At 42.9% G+C, this 14,734-nt stretch overlaps 1 protein-coding gene across 1 annotated transcript; it reads left to right on the forward strand.

Moving 5' to 3' along the window:
- The first annotated feature begins 66 nt into the window (after positions 1-66).
- On the forward strand, positions 67-12,661 carry klf5a (Kruppel like factor 5a). Its single transcript, XM_008321545.3, has 5 exons — positions 67-189; positions 1,039-1,472; positions 3,466-4,570; positions 5,809-5,868; positions 8,913-12,661. Exons 2-5 carry the CDS (start codon positions 1,311-1,313, stop codon positions 9,089-9,091), a joined length of 1,506 nt encoding a protein of 501 aa, XP_008319767.1. The 5' UTR covers positions 67-189; positions 1,039-1,310; the 3' UTR covers positions 9,092-12,661.
- Positions 12,662-14,734: the final 2,073 nt, after the last annotated feature.

Here is a 14,734-nt window from a genome sequence, read left to right on the forward strand (position 1 = left end):
AAAGGAAAATTATTTAATAACTAATAATTAAAAATAGTTGTTTGTCGCAGACCTGAACCTGATTGTGGGAAACCAGTCAGTGTTGGCAGAGGGTTTTATATTATCTGTGTGCAATGATCCAAATACCAATAATACCTGTTTGTTATTTCCAGCTCTCTTTGAGGACTGAAGACGCCTCTTGGATGAGAGGTGAGGCAAAACCATTACAGCCCAGTTTCCTGCTACTTATCTGCTCTTCGAAGTAACTTTATCGTGTAAACGTCTGATTATCGAGGTTAAATATGACTTTGTACCATGTCTTCTCTTTCTCTTCTCTGTCCAAACTAATATCCACTGCCTATTGTTCTTTAAATATTATCATAGTTTAAAACATTGACATCATCATTAAGTACGTGTCCTTGTATTTCTATTTTAACTCATTTACTGACATTTACTGAATTTGTTTGAGTTTGTGTTTTTTCACTGTTTAGGACACGTGTCCTTGTATTTCTATTTTAACTCTGGTGACATTTACTGAATTTGTTTGTGTTCTTTCACTGTTTAGGATATGTTGTACATGCAGTACTCCCCATGTCCTGTAGGTGTATTGGTAGGATTTTACATTGTCTGTTGTGTGTTAATGTGTTCATCATCAGTCCAGTGCTGCTATGCTTGGATATAAATTGTAATTTTTCTCATGGATGTTTCGACTTCCCATTTATAAAGTACATAGGAAGTGGTGTTGAACACAAACTTAGTAACTTCTGAAACATTTTTGTCTATTTTAGGCACGAATTTTTGAGTGTGCTTAGAGAGAAAATGTTTTTAAGTTTGTAAGTTTCAATTTAGCCACTCTGGGCAAAACATGGCGATCCAACATGGCCGCCTCCGTCAGGAAGACCCGCCTGTAAATTGTTAATTATTGGACAGGTTGTGATAAAGATGCCGGTAATTGGTTACATATAATTATACTATTGTACTAATCCGTGTTCCATTGCTAGGTAAAACAAATACATACACAACGTCCTAACGTCATGGTAGTAATTGCGTGTGTTTCAGGGCGGTGGCCGGTGAATGAATGATCAAAGCCGTCGACGGGCGGAGCCTCCGCTGTATTTACTCCCGGCGCCCCGCCCTCTCCACAGCGGATAGAAAAGTGTTGGAGGGGCCGGTGGAAGGATGAAACAAGTGGAAGGGGATGCATCAGTAACAAGTCCAACGCACACACAGCCCTCCACCTCTTCGCCTCCTCCGTTTCTGTATCACTCCGCTGTAGCATCCGTTCTCCGGGTTACAGTTCTCCCTCCTCTGCGGCGGTGCACCGGAGCTCCATGGCCGCCACACTCACCGTGAGCGGCGGCGGGCAGGACGATCCCTTCTACCCGCTGCAGAAGGCGACTCTGCCGGCTGTCTTTTCTCTGGAGGACTCGGTGCTGTTCGGTTTAGACTGCAAGCTTTCTGACAAAGCTGGATTAAACGACTACTCACTACAGGTATTGCACACACTCGTGCACAAACAAATCAAAATCTCTTTATGCACACTGTGGTGATGTCTTTGACTGGATGGGCGTGGCAGCCTGCATGTTGTTCACCCCTTGCTGATGTGTTTGTCTCCTGTATGGCCTCCAAAAAATAATAATGCAATCGACCTGTTTGCGGACGTGCTCATCAGCACTTCAACGTGCATTAATGAGAAATATCAGCGCGGCCAGTTGGCTACATTGTGCAGCGTCGCTCTGCCTCCGACGTGCATTCACTGCGTGTTTGCTCCGTCTGCCAGTTGCTCAGCAGTTGTTGGTGCCTCTCTCACCATCATACCATCCTGGCAACAACTGACGGCAACCAGGGCCGGACTGTACAAAGGTCCCGGCAACTCTGCCCGCAAGGAAACTTGTGGGAGAGTGAAAGAGCCTAGAAATAGCAGCAGCAGCAGCAGCAGGAGAAGAAGCAGCAGCAGGAACAGCCCATTCCTGCATGCTCCTGCTCCTGCTGCTGCTGCAGGGAGGCATGGGTGTTTCCCCATTCCCTTTCATGTTGCTGTTTCATCCTGTGCTGCAGAGCTCCTCCAACTTTAATAACACTGAGATGTGTAACATTTACAGTCATCTGAGGTTTATATGAATATTAAACGTTGAAAAATTAAAGCAAATAATCCAACTCAAATGCTCACTGAAAAGCCCATCTAAATGCAGAGTGTGCAGTTTGTCTGTTTGACCTTTTTTTTTATTTAATCCTTTACTAAATCGTTTACTATCGACCTTTCCGTTGGCACCACGGCTGATACTGTCCATCGAATTGACTCCATAATAAAAAGCCATTTGTTAAGCATATAAATAATTACCATAAAAAGCAGGAATCCACCTGAGCAGCCCGAAGAGAAAGAGGGGGAAAAAACTAATCAATTGCTTGTCAGTCTCTTGAGAAAAGAAATGTCAGCACATACCTGAAACAGGCTGCTACACCACTGCAAGTCCTGAGTGACTCGACTACATTTTCATTCTGAATTTAGTCGCTGTATTGTAATAATTATTTAATTACACAATAGTGAGAGAATCAACCCAAGAGAAGAACTTTAGAGATGCAGTCAGTAATGATTTAACTGTCTTATTTTTATATTGTCATTGTTTGCTTTCAATCTGAAGAATGTTTTATTTATCTGCAAAAACATACTTTTGGTTCACACTCACACAGGAAGGTGAAATCACAGGAACTGTTTTTTCCCCTAACCTGTAGAGACAACATGTTCTGTTTATTATATCCCACAAAAGTACTGAGTTTGTTCAGTCTTTACGGTCTAAGTATATAAACGGTTTAATTAGAGTTGCTCATTTAATTTAAACTCACTGAATTTCATAGACCCTGTGCTGACGGCACCACTTCAGCGTTTTCTTCAGACAACACTTGGCATTTTCAGTAGTTTTCAGCGTTTTCTTCAGACAACACTTGGTATTTTCAAAAGTTGTTTTCCAGTTTCAAATCAAGTTGATTGAACCTGATTAAGCCCAGAGCTTAAACGGTTTGTTGAGTAAAAGTAAGAACTTGTCAGATGTATTTCACTGAAAATTCTGACATGTTTGCTGTCCCTGTCAGATTGACCCAGGTCCGTTCCCCCTAGTTTAGTAAAGTACTGATCAAGTCAGCGTACGTGAGAGATCCTTTCACCTCTGATGTGGTTTCCATGAGATTGTGAGTCTGCACTTCTTCCAGAACTTAGTCTGCTCCTCATCAGCTGCCCCTCAGCAGCTGATGAGTCTCTGAGTTCAGCCTTGCAGGCACAAATGGAATGTGGCAAGCTCCTATTGATGACTACTTGATAAATGTTTGAGCGGTGACTGTGCTGTCAAACCTTTGTCTTCTCAAAATAGCTCCTCCGAATAGTTTCATGCTGCTTTATGAGAAGCACTTGCTGTGGAGTAAAATGTTCATTTAAAGTCGACCAGAAAGATAACCTTTTGTGTGTGTGTGTGTGTGTCCTTTTACCACCAGGCCAAATGTGAGATGGACAGATATCTCTCTCCTCAGTCTCTCTCCCTTCCACCTCCCACAGACGCTCAGCAGAAGTCACAGAGAGATGGTGCCTGTTCTGTGGAGCAGTTTTTCACTGACGATCACAGCGGCGCCCCCTATACCCTCAACATGAATCTGTATCTCCCCGAAGTGGCCTATTTGAAGATGGGTGTGAGTTCGCAGGTGCGGCCGCAGCAGCACCAGAGCCACGTGGCTCTCACCCAAATAAAAACAGAATCCGTCTCCCCGTGTTTCTCCCCTAATCTACAGCCTCACTGCCCCAACACTTCGCCCACCAGTAGCTGCAGCACCTCTGGACACGCTGGCATTGACATGGAAACCATGACGCTATCGGGGCTACCAGACTTCACCAGTGTTTTCAACCAGTCTGGAGGCAGCCAGGCTGGGGAGTCAGGGCCGGAGGTGTTCGTCAAACAGGAAATGACATCACCGTTTGAACAGCATTCTCTTCACCACCATCATGACAACAGCAACTCACTGTTTCAGCTCCTGAACTCAGGTTTGGACCACCCCCACGGTCTGGAGATGCAGCAACAGCAGCAGCAGATACAACACACTTCCACAATCCACACACCTTTCCAAGAGCTCCCCGTAGTTTCCTCCACATCTGCACAGACGCACACGAGCAAAGCCTCTTACTGTGGTCTGGGTGGAGAGGCCTTCCCTCATCCTCAAGCACACCCTCATGATCTCCAGCAGCAGCAGCAGCAGCAGCAGACTCCGTACCTGCCACCCTCTCCGCCCAGCTCTGAACCCGGCAGCCCTGACAGGCAGAAGGAGCTGCTCCACACCATGTCTCCTCCTCCCTCGTACGCAGCCACCATCGCCTCCAAGTTAGCGGGTGGTAGCACCCCTGGACTCGCCCCGGGTCAGGGACCAAGCAGTTTAGCTCTGCCACTCACTTCTGCTCCGACCCCGGTCCAAAGTCAGGCTGCGGTCCTCCCACAAGCCCCTGCTGTAACCCAGGCTCCAGCTCCTGCCCAGACCACAGTGCCTGCCCGCTACAGCCGGAGGAACAACCCAGATTTGGAGAAGCGACGGATCCACCACTGTGATTACCCAGGTTAGAACAATAGCACCGTCCTACTACTGTATGCATGCTGCATGTTGGGTCTTGCTGCCACTGTTGTGTGATATTTTTACTCTAAGCTGCGGTCAGGTGAATCCCAGGTCAGTGACAGAGGTCAACTGTCAAAAAAAAGTGTTATTCTAAAATACCTAAGTGTATTTGTTTGGAAAATGATATGTTGCGTCTTCTGAAAGACTTTCCTCGGCCTCTGAGTCACAGTGTGGCTTGTGGCCACAGCAGAGAACAGGCTGCTCTGGAATTTGAACATTTTTTGGCCGTCACCTTGGGTCAATTAAATGTCTGTACATTTATTACCAAACAAAAGCAAAGAAAAACCAGCGAACACACAGTTGCGGCTTTAAAGTCATCGCTTATATAATTGTGGAATGGAGTGTTTATGTGTGGAAGTGTTAATTACATAGATCTTCTTAAGTAATTGGATTGTGTTTATTGGAAGTGTTAATTACATAGATCTTCTTCTTAAGTAATTGGATTGTGTTTACGTACACACACACACTTGTCAGAGTATAGATTATGTGTTTAGACTACACACACACATATACAGGCCGGTACTGTAGCAGTGATATGATGTGCAGCTACTTGCAGGATACGGAGTGGCAATTCCCCCGCGGCAGTGTGTAAAAAAAAAAAAGACTTAAGCGGAGCCTCCTACAGCGTGTTTGAACACGTTTAATTTCTTTAAAGTCAGATGAAGTTGATTTGTTGTATCCACACAAAAACCGATCCACACTTTGCACAGGACAGATTTTAATTTCCCGGTTTACTCTTTTATAATTAAGGAAAAATTAACAATGTTTAGAATGTGATTTATCCCAAAAATGTTCCCTGATTAATAGGAACATAACAATTTGATTTCAACAAATCACAGCCTCTTATGTTAAACAGTGAATTTCCAGTGAACTCTTCTGTGATTATGTCAAATCTGAACATCTTTAACTTACAAAAACACTGGGCAGACCAAAGTTTTTTTTTCATCAAAACCACATTGATTTTAATGAAAATCAGATCACTATTTGTTGTTTTTTTTTTTTTTCCTACGAAACCAAATCATTTACTATATTTCACGACAAACAGCTTCTGCTCTTCATTAGCTGGGATGTCTAGCATACCACAGCTCAGTTTTACTGGGGTAAATACATATCTGGCTCCTGTGAGTTATTCCACTTTGGATTCAGCCTCATGTTTGTGTTTGTCTCCCTGTGTGTCTTCAGGCTGCAAGAAGGTCTACACCAAGTCATCCCACCTTAAAGCCCACCTCAGGACCCACACAGGTACGACGTTCTTCTCAGTTTTAGTATTTTTATTTATTTTTTTTGTCATGAAAATGACGCCACCTCTGCAACTCGTATTTCGGTATCAGCGCTGGCACCGTGTTGCTGGGCAGAGTCTCGTGTTCTTGGCATGTGCCTGTAAATGTATCCCACCCCATTCCCATCCTCTGCCCAATATACTATTCCATCAAAACAGGTGGAAGTGACACACTTCTGCCAGCGGATGACTCTCGCACTATGTGGCCAGTGTGAGGACATGTGGTGCCATGTCCTCCAGGATCAGTTTGCCTGTTCAAACATATTTGTTTTTAGTCACTTTGAGACACTTTTCACAGACCGGTCAGGCTTGTTTTGACACCTTTCAATCAAAGATAATCTGATCAGTTAATCCTCCACTTCACTCGTCATCGTCTGCTTTCAACGCCTCATTACCATCTGTCTGGCATTCAGAAGATTCTCAATAACTGTTTTATTAATCACTTCATTGGAACTGAGGTTGTACCCATACAATTTTCCACAAATAAGTAGTACAAGTATTTTCAATGTTGTACTTGCAGGTGGTACGTAGAGCCCTGTGGTTTGATAAGGCAACATTAACCCAGACCACAGTGAAGAAGAAAAATATTTATAGCCAGTTATTTGTTAATTTTACCAAAAAGGAAGCTAATAAAATCTGAAAGATTAGGAAAAAACTTCACCACATGAGACATTTCATCAATAAAACTCAAGATGAAATATAATAAATAAAGGTTATATTTAAAAATAATTTTTTTGTACAGCTACTACAGCCAGTTGAACAGAAAGTGAGCAGAGCTTTCTAACTGAGAACCATGTTAACTGTGTCAATTCAGTTGGAGGATCATCACATGTTTTTGAGTATGTAAGTATGAGTTACTTAAGTAAGTGTAATAGTAAGAGTATGTAAGTATGAGTTACTTAAGTATAAGTAAGTGTAATAGTAGGAATGAGTATTTGAATGAATTGCCGTACCGATATAATTAATCTAATTGGGCCTGATGTCGATGATGTTAATGTTACTGGTAATAAATGAAACTATTTGGAGCATTCAAGTGCTGGGCTCCACCTCTGCCATCGTTGATGTGAATTCATTCCTGGCTCATTATGGTGCAGCCACAGAAGTCGACCTCGGCTCTTTTGATCCAGTGTCGTCTCTACCTATTGGGCCCGAACACGGCGCTTGCAGCATTTGTTGTGGATGTAATTTTCATGCATGTCGGCGCTTGGAACATGACACGACAATTAGACCCGGCATCGCTCGTGCTGCAGGCTGATTGTGGTTGTTGCACTTATCACAGACCACAAAATGGAAACACAACACGACGCAGAGTCGACGTTGCAGCAGCTTCCATATATTCCCTGTCTGTGTTGGTCAGTTGTTTTTTTTGTTTTTTTTGCTCCTGCGACATTTATTCGTTTCCTCTGCGTTTGTGCCAGCCTTCCTGCCACTCCACCACCTTCACCAGCTACTCCTCCCCTGTCTCTCTGTCTGTTTCTCCTTTTCTTCAGCCACTGTGACGCTCGCACGCACGCACACACACAGACACGTCCACACACTCACACACCTGTCAGTAATCTGTATGAGATGATTCCTAATGCCTTCGAGTCCCAGTGGGAGTTCCCACTCTAATCTCCATCAACATCCATTACCCCGATTGTTTGTGTTTCTGTCTGTCTGTTTGTCTGTGTTGTGGTGTGTGTTTGTGTGTGTGTGTGTGTGTTTGCCAGTGTGTGTTGTGATACAGTGAGTGAGGAATCTTCTGAGCGTCTCTTGTCATTGTCTCTCCTCTGTGTTTTGGTTTTTGACTTGATGACACACTGTTGCTGTGACTGTTAGTATTTAGGGAAGTTTTTTACACACCTTCCTGTCAAACTGTCCAATACATGACATCAATTATTGTTATTTTTCTGGGTTAAATTGAATTTGAATTGAACTTTTATTTCACTCAACTTCTAAATATGACAATTTATAAATATTTAAAAAGTATTGGCCCGTCATTTAACATCAGGAAAATAAAGGAGGCAGTCAGTGAAAAAAATGTTACTGATGCAGAAAAATATTTTAAAAACCCTGCGTTGGCATTGATGTGAAATATTCAAATTCCAATCCTCTTCACATTACACGTAGATTTTAGTAAATAATCGTGTAGTATCTGTTAAATATAGATATAAAAGAATATTAAAGTATAACCTTAGTAGTGATGTCACGTATTGTTACTCTGTCATTGTTCCAAACATGTCCTCTGTTTTTAAACCATTCATGAAACAGAAGCGTTTGAAGTGTTTGTCACACAACTGGATTTCGAACCACCAACTCTCCAGTTCCAAACCCAATCATTCGTCCACTGTTCCACAGTCTGCCAGCTCAACAATGGGCTTGCCCAACATTAGATGAAAATAATTTTTGAATGCAGGACAAAGGAACTTTTTACCTTGAAATTAGCATTGATTGAAGTACATTTTAACTCTTTAACCTTTTCAGGCAACTGGGATTACTAAAGGTCTTCTTTACCCATAATGCAAAGCGGTAAACGGGATATAACTTTTCAGTGAGGGATTAAGAACTGTCACCTTGATATGCATTCTAAATCACATATAGATCTGACTACTTGACAAACTGCAGAGTGAATTTCAGCACAGGTGACAGGTGAATGTTGTATCTGCACTTGTCTTAAGATGGACCTGAAACCAACTGGTCTCACTAGTTTTTATCACCGTCGGCCGCAATCCGTGGGAACCTTGTGCTGCATTTGGTGATGAATGTCTGAGTGTTTATGGTGATAGACAGCTGGATTTTTCTGAAAAGCCTGTTCTCCCAGTTTCTCCACCCCACCGTGTGTGTGTGTGTGTGTGAGTCACGAGTCTTGTGGGGAATTGTTAGTGTCAGTTTTAATAGTAATCAGTTCCTTCAGTGCCTTTTAATCAGAGCTCGACACTGCCTCCTGTGTCACGTTAAAAAAACCTTGAATTAACTCACACTGTGCTCATCGTGGATTGTAATTTTTTTTTCTTTTGTCTCCGTGCAGGTGAGAAGCCATACAGGTGCACATGGGACAGCTGCGACTGGCGCTTCGCACGTTCCGACGAGCTGACGCGTCACTACCGGAAGCACACGGGCGCCAAACCCTTCCAGTGTGTGGTCTGCTCCAGGGCCTTTTCCCGATCCGACCACCTGGCCCTGCACATGAAGAGACACCAAAACTAGCAGCTACATACACACATACACACACACACGCATACACACACACGCCGACATCACACGAGCGCTACCCTGACTTTTACCCTGAGCTCTCTGTCTCCGTCACCAACGTTAGGAGCTGCCAGATTTCAGCAGCTTTCTCACAGACGAAACAGCTCCCCCTGGTGCTCCTATCGTGTGCAAAAAAAAAGGTACGGTAGCCTCGAAAAATCGTGTCCCTCCATACCAGGAGCAAGTGAGGGAAGATTTTCTAACCTAGAAGGCATTCTGGTCGTTCAACCTCCAGGATAAACTTGTTTTTCTTTGGAAAAAAGGCAAAGAAGAAAACTAGTAAAACGGTAGCTTCCAAAGTTAAGTCTCCAGTCCGCTTGAACTTTTGCGCGTGACTGGAATAAAAAGCACTAACCGACTCCAAACTTGTACATCCTTTATTTTTTTTTTCTCCCTCTGTTCTAACATAGAACTGACTGTGTTTTTTTATATATACAAAGAGGAAGCTCTTATTTGCAAAACTAGTCAAACCAAATCTTCATTTGTTTACTCTGTGGTTTGTTAGTCTCTCGATGTAACTGGAATAGCCAGATTTTTTAAAATTGTTTTTACGAAAAAAAAAACAAAAAACAAATCCTTTGATTTGCACTAGAATCCGTGTTTTAAGTCTGAGCCTGTGTTTCTTTTCACCACTGGAGCGATGGTTGTTGTTATCACGGCTGGACTGAATCTCCACTAATCATCACTGTCCAGATATTAAAAATTGAAGGCATTTATACCCTGGAGAGATGGATGATACTGAGTGTGTGTATGTACATGTGTGTATGGGTGTGTGTGTGTGTGTGAAGGAGAAAGAGACGGAAGGATTTTTAGATTTTAGGGCGAGGAGATGTGAGGACGAGCAAGAAGCAGAGGGCGGGTGGATGGTTTACTAAAGAGCAGCAATTAGGGTGATGAATTATTCAGGTGGTGTTTGGATGGATTTCCAGCTGGAGAAATCTGAGCAGAAGTCGTGGACGTTATCTCAGAATTCATTCACTTAAACAGAACTGAGTGTGTTTGAAGCCCAGGCTTAGGCAGAATAACCATTTACTGCACATTTGTGTTTTTTTTTTTTTTTGTTTTGTTTTTTTTTCTTTCCCCCGATCTTTCAACCAAAGCATGGTCTTTAATCGTCGACATCTTCTTAAGTGCCTCCTCCTCCTCCTCTGGTTTGGTTCAGCACTTCAGCAGAGCTCTGACGGACGTGGACAGTCGCACACATGGTGCTGTTTCTCAGTTCTCAACCCGTAGTTGGTGAAAAAAAAAAGTCTTCTTCAAACGTGTGTCTTCATCCATCATTTAACCTAATGTATCAGCTCAGCTCAGGCCGCTTCACCCACGCATCATCAGTCAGGCCTTTCTCTGAGGGTCCAAAGTCTGTAGGAAAACGTGCTCGTTGGGGTTCCCAAGCATCCTGGACATCCTGGAAACCTTTTGGGGGCGTGGGGGGGGGAGTCCTGGAAATGCTTTAGGTTATCTTGGAAAATGACCACGGCTGTTGTCACGGTGTCTTCATTGGGCAGAACGGAAGCAGGTCTGCCCCAATCTGCCGCCACCAGCCAACCTTATCTCCACGTCAGCTCAGCTTCAGCTTCCAGTTTTCATTTGACTTTTTGGCTGAATTTAGCGACTTTTTCAGACTTGATTAGGACTTGAGGCCTACAGGGACGTCAAGCCGTCTTCAGGCTCCTCCACGCAATTTTTTTTTCAAATTTTTTTTATTACAAAATGCTAAAGTTAATGCTGAAGAAGGTTACAGTTTTCAACTCATTAGGAGGAAGCAGGAATAGTTACAGTGAACAGTCTGACCTGATCACTGGTCTGAAACGATCACTGGTCTGACACAGTCACTGGTCTGACACGGTCACTGGTCTGACACAGTCACTGGTCTGACACGGTCACTGGTCTGACACAGTCACTGGTCTGACACGGTCACTGGTCTGACACAGTCACTGGTCTGACACGGTCACTGGTCTGACACAGTCACTGGTCTGACACGGTCACTGGTCTGACACAGTCACTGGTCTGACACGGTCACTGGTCTGACACAGTCACTGGTCTGACACGGTCACTGGTCTGACACAGTCACTGGTCTGACACGGTCACTGGTCTGACACAGTCACTGGTCTGACACGGTCACTGGTCTGACACAGTCACTGGTCTGACACGGTCACTGGTCTGACACAGTCACTGGTCTGACACGGTCACTGGTCTGACACAGTCACTGGTCTGACACGGTCACTGGTCTGACACAGTCACTGGTCTGACACGGTCACTGGTCTGACACAGTCACTGGTCTGACACGGTCACTGGCCTGACACAGTCACTGGTCTGACACAGTCACTGGTCTGTCAGGCTGCAGCAGCTACAAATGTCCTGGACGATGAGGGGCTGTGATCTCTGCTAATGCAGCTCCATCAGTCGGTGGAACTCAGATTGTTACTTCCTAAAGGATAGGTTCACATTTTTATCCACAAAAAAAAAAAAAAATTCACATTTTCGTTTGAACAATACTTTACTGCTGTCTGGCAGAGACTTGAAAGAGACTTTTTTTTAAATTATAAAATTAAAAAATCATATTTTCTTTTGACTTTTTGTGATCCTAAAGGGCCAAATTCTTTTTTTTTTTTCCTGTTCCGTTGAGATTAGACATAAATGTAAACCTACCCTTTAATACTAATACTATTCACCGTCCATGGTGGTGTCGTGGTTTTTCAGGCTGAACTAATAACTGTATTTGTTCATTCACTGCTGGTAGCATTCAAATAATAATAATAATAATGATGATAATGATGATATAGCACTGTAATAATCTATTTATTTGATTGTGTACAAACAGGGGTTGTAATCACATCAACCATCTTTCTCCCCAGCAAAGAAAAATGCCTTAATGTAAATACATGCACTGTAAATAACTTGATTTACTTTATGGTTTTTTTTTCCCCCTCTTTTGATATTATTTTGTAAAACAAAAGGGCGAAAACAACAAACCTAAATAGAACGCCCCGCCTCCAAAAATATTTGAGCCTTTATTCTTGTTTGATTCTTTGTTTCAAAGATTGTTTTATATCTGATGTCCTTCCAGCAACTTATTTTATAAATCCTTGTTTCCTCTTCTGTAGTAAACGTTCCAAAGACAAAAGTTGTTGTTTTTTTCAACTGAGTGAAGCTGATCTTAATAAAGTTAACTGACACTTTTACACACCTGCTCCTAATGGTATGTTTTTTAAATCCAGGGTTTTTTTTTATGTTGTTTTTTTATCGGAGACAAATCCTTTATGAATGAAACAAATGAGACATCACTGCGGCTTCACAGTCTGGCATTTATTGGCCCTGATATAAAATGAAATTTCAGGCGTAATGAGACGACGAGGAGCTAAAAAACTGCTCCTCAACCTGCCCCTAACCTGCAGCAGCCTCACTGGTCAACAAACAATAGGCCTTTGATATCACAGCATGAGACAATGGACAAGAAAATAAATCTGACCACCGCTCCAGGACCTGGGGGGAATCCCACTGTACTGAAATGCATGAACTTACACACACACACACACAGACACAGAACAGACGACACAGAGCATATGTTCTTGGTTTGAGTCATAAATGTGACCCCTGCTCTCTGCTCTAATCCACCTCCTCTCCTTCATGTCCTCCTGCTCCAGTCTTCTTATTTAATTCTATTTCTCTCCCTGTCTCTCCCTCACTCCTGTCTTTGTGTTTCCACGCACCGTGTCCCGCCAACTTCTCCTTCACCTCCTCCTCTCGGGTGGAAAGTTTTATATGAAAGTCCAGGGGGCGCTCCGTGCTCCGTGGGTCAGAGTGGAGACTGTTCTCATAACCTGCTCCGCTGCTCAGTCCTCACGTCTTCGTCCTTCGTCCACTTCAGTCGTGCACCTTGTCTTTCTGGACGACTTCCCTGCTTCTCCATCATCATCATCATCATCATCATCATCTCACTCGAACACACAGATAATTATTTTTCACATGGTTTCAGTTCAAAAATCAGTCCACGAAATGTATGGACCATCGTACTGTTTCTCACACACACACACACACACTGTCCACATAAACACACACTGCGGTGATGAGTGAGTGGGAGCTACCGGTTCATGTTTTGGATCAACTAAATTAATGTCACACATCTGGAAGAAGGCTCCTGACTGCTCCACCCTCCGCTGTGCTGCGTTGGTGTGATTCCCAGTTTACATTTGTGTCTGTGTGTGTGTGTGTGTGTGTGCATGTGTGTGTGCGTGTAGGTGTAATGTTTCCAGTGCTCTTCTCTTGGAACGGACCACCCACTCAGTAGAGCAATAGAGTGACCACGGGGAGCCTGGACGGACACACACTCACACACACTCACACACACACTGTTTCCCTCCAAAGTCGACCGTATTCTCAGAATAGAACATGTTGTTATCAGAGATTGAAGAGATACCAGAGCAGCTGACATGACTTTCAAAAGTGGAAAAATAACTGCAGAATTTAAGGAGGCTTCTTTTGTCTCCCTGAAAACATTCTGTTTCGTTTGGCAAAGTCTTTCCAGTCAGGTGAACCGCAGCGTCGGGTGTTCGAATCCAACGCCACTCGTTGCCAACCTGTTGATGCCCGTATGCAACATGTGAAATGTAAAATATACAGTAAGTCTTTAAAATCCAACATTTTATTGAAATCCAACCACAGTCAGGATAGACTCTAGATAGGCAGGAGAAGAGTGGTGTCTGTTTTGGCCAGACAGAACAAAGGTCACTGGTTCAATTCCTACCTTCTGCATAGGGTTCTCTCCAGTTTCCTCCTGCAGGATCATGTTTACTGTTCACGCTAAACTGACCAGAGGTGTGAATGGTAGTGTGAATGGTTGTGTCTGTACGAGGGTCAAAGACGTCGCCTGTCTTTGTCTGATGGCTGCTGGGGTTGAAACGCTAGAAAAATGGAGACAAACATTGTCCTAATTTGTAGAATGTTCTGGAAATCTTAAATATTTAATTTCAGTGTCCATCAACATCAGTCTGTTTATTGAACCAATTACCAGAAACGTTGCTGTTTAAAGGTTTTAAGTTTCTATGGTGATGTAATGGACTCAAACTGTTTCATTAGGCACAGGAAATAAATCAAAGCGTGTCGAGTGTTTTCACTGACAAACCTGGCGCGGAAGCAACTTTATCATTAAGGAAGTGAGTAGCTGTGTTATTTTTGATTTTTGTAATTGTTGCAAAGACGCCATTTATTATTTTTTTTTGTCTTATTTTTATTTTTTGTCTTTTTTTTTTTGAGGAGATTGAACTCTTCAACAATCTGTGGCTTCTGTTGTCTGATTTATCGTTTTTTTTTTGAGGAGATTGAACTCTGTGGCTTCTGTTGTCTGATTTATCTTCACTCAGTTAATCATGACTCAGCGATTTTTTTTCTGCTTTGTCATTGTTGTTACTCACGCTTAAGTTTTTTTTTTTTTTAGGTTTGGAACAAACTAAATAGACTATAACAAACACAATTGTTTTGTTTTTTTTTTTGCTCTCAGGTAAAGAACAGTGTCGGAAAACAAGGTGTAGTTATGGAAAAAAAAAATCTTTAAAAAAAGAAATCCAACTGTCAGGAAGATCCCAGAAATGCTTTGAACCC

Source organism: Cynoglossus semilaevis, chromosome 12 (assembly GCF_000523025.1).
Source record: "Cynoglossus semilaevis isolate Cse_v1.0 chromosome 12, Cse_v1.0, whole genome shotgun sequence".
Taxonomy (NCBI): Eukaryota; Metazoa; Chordata; class Actinopteri; order Pleuronectiformes; family Cynoglossidae; genus Cynoglossus; species Cynoglossus semilaevis.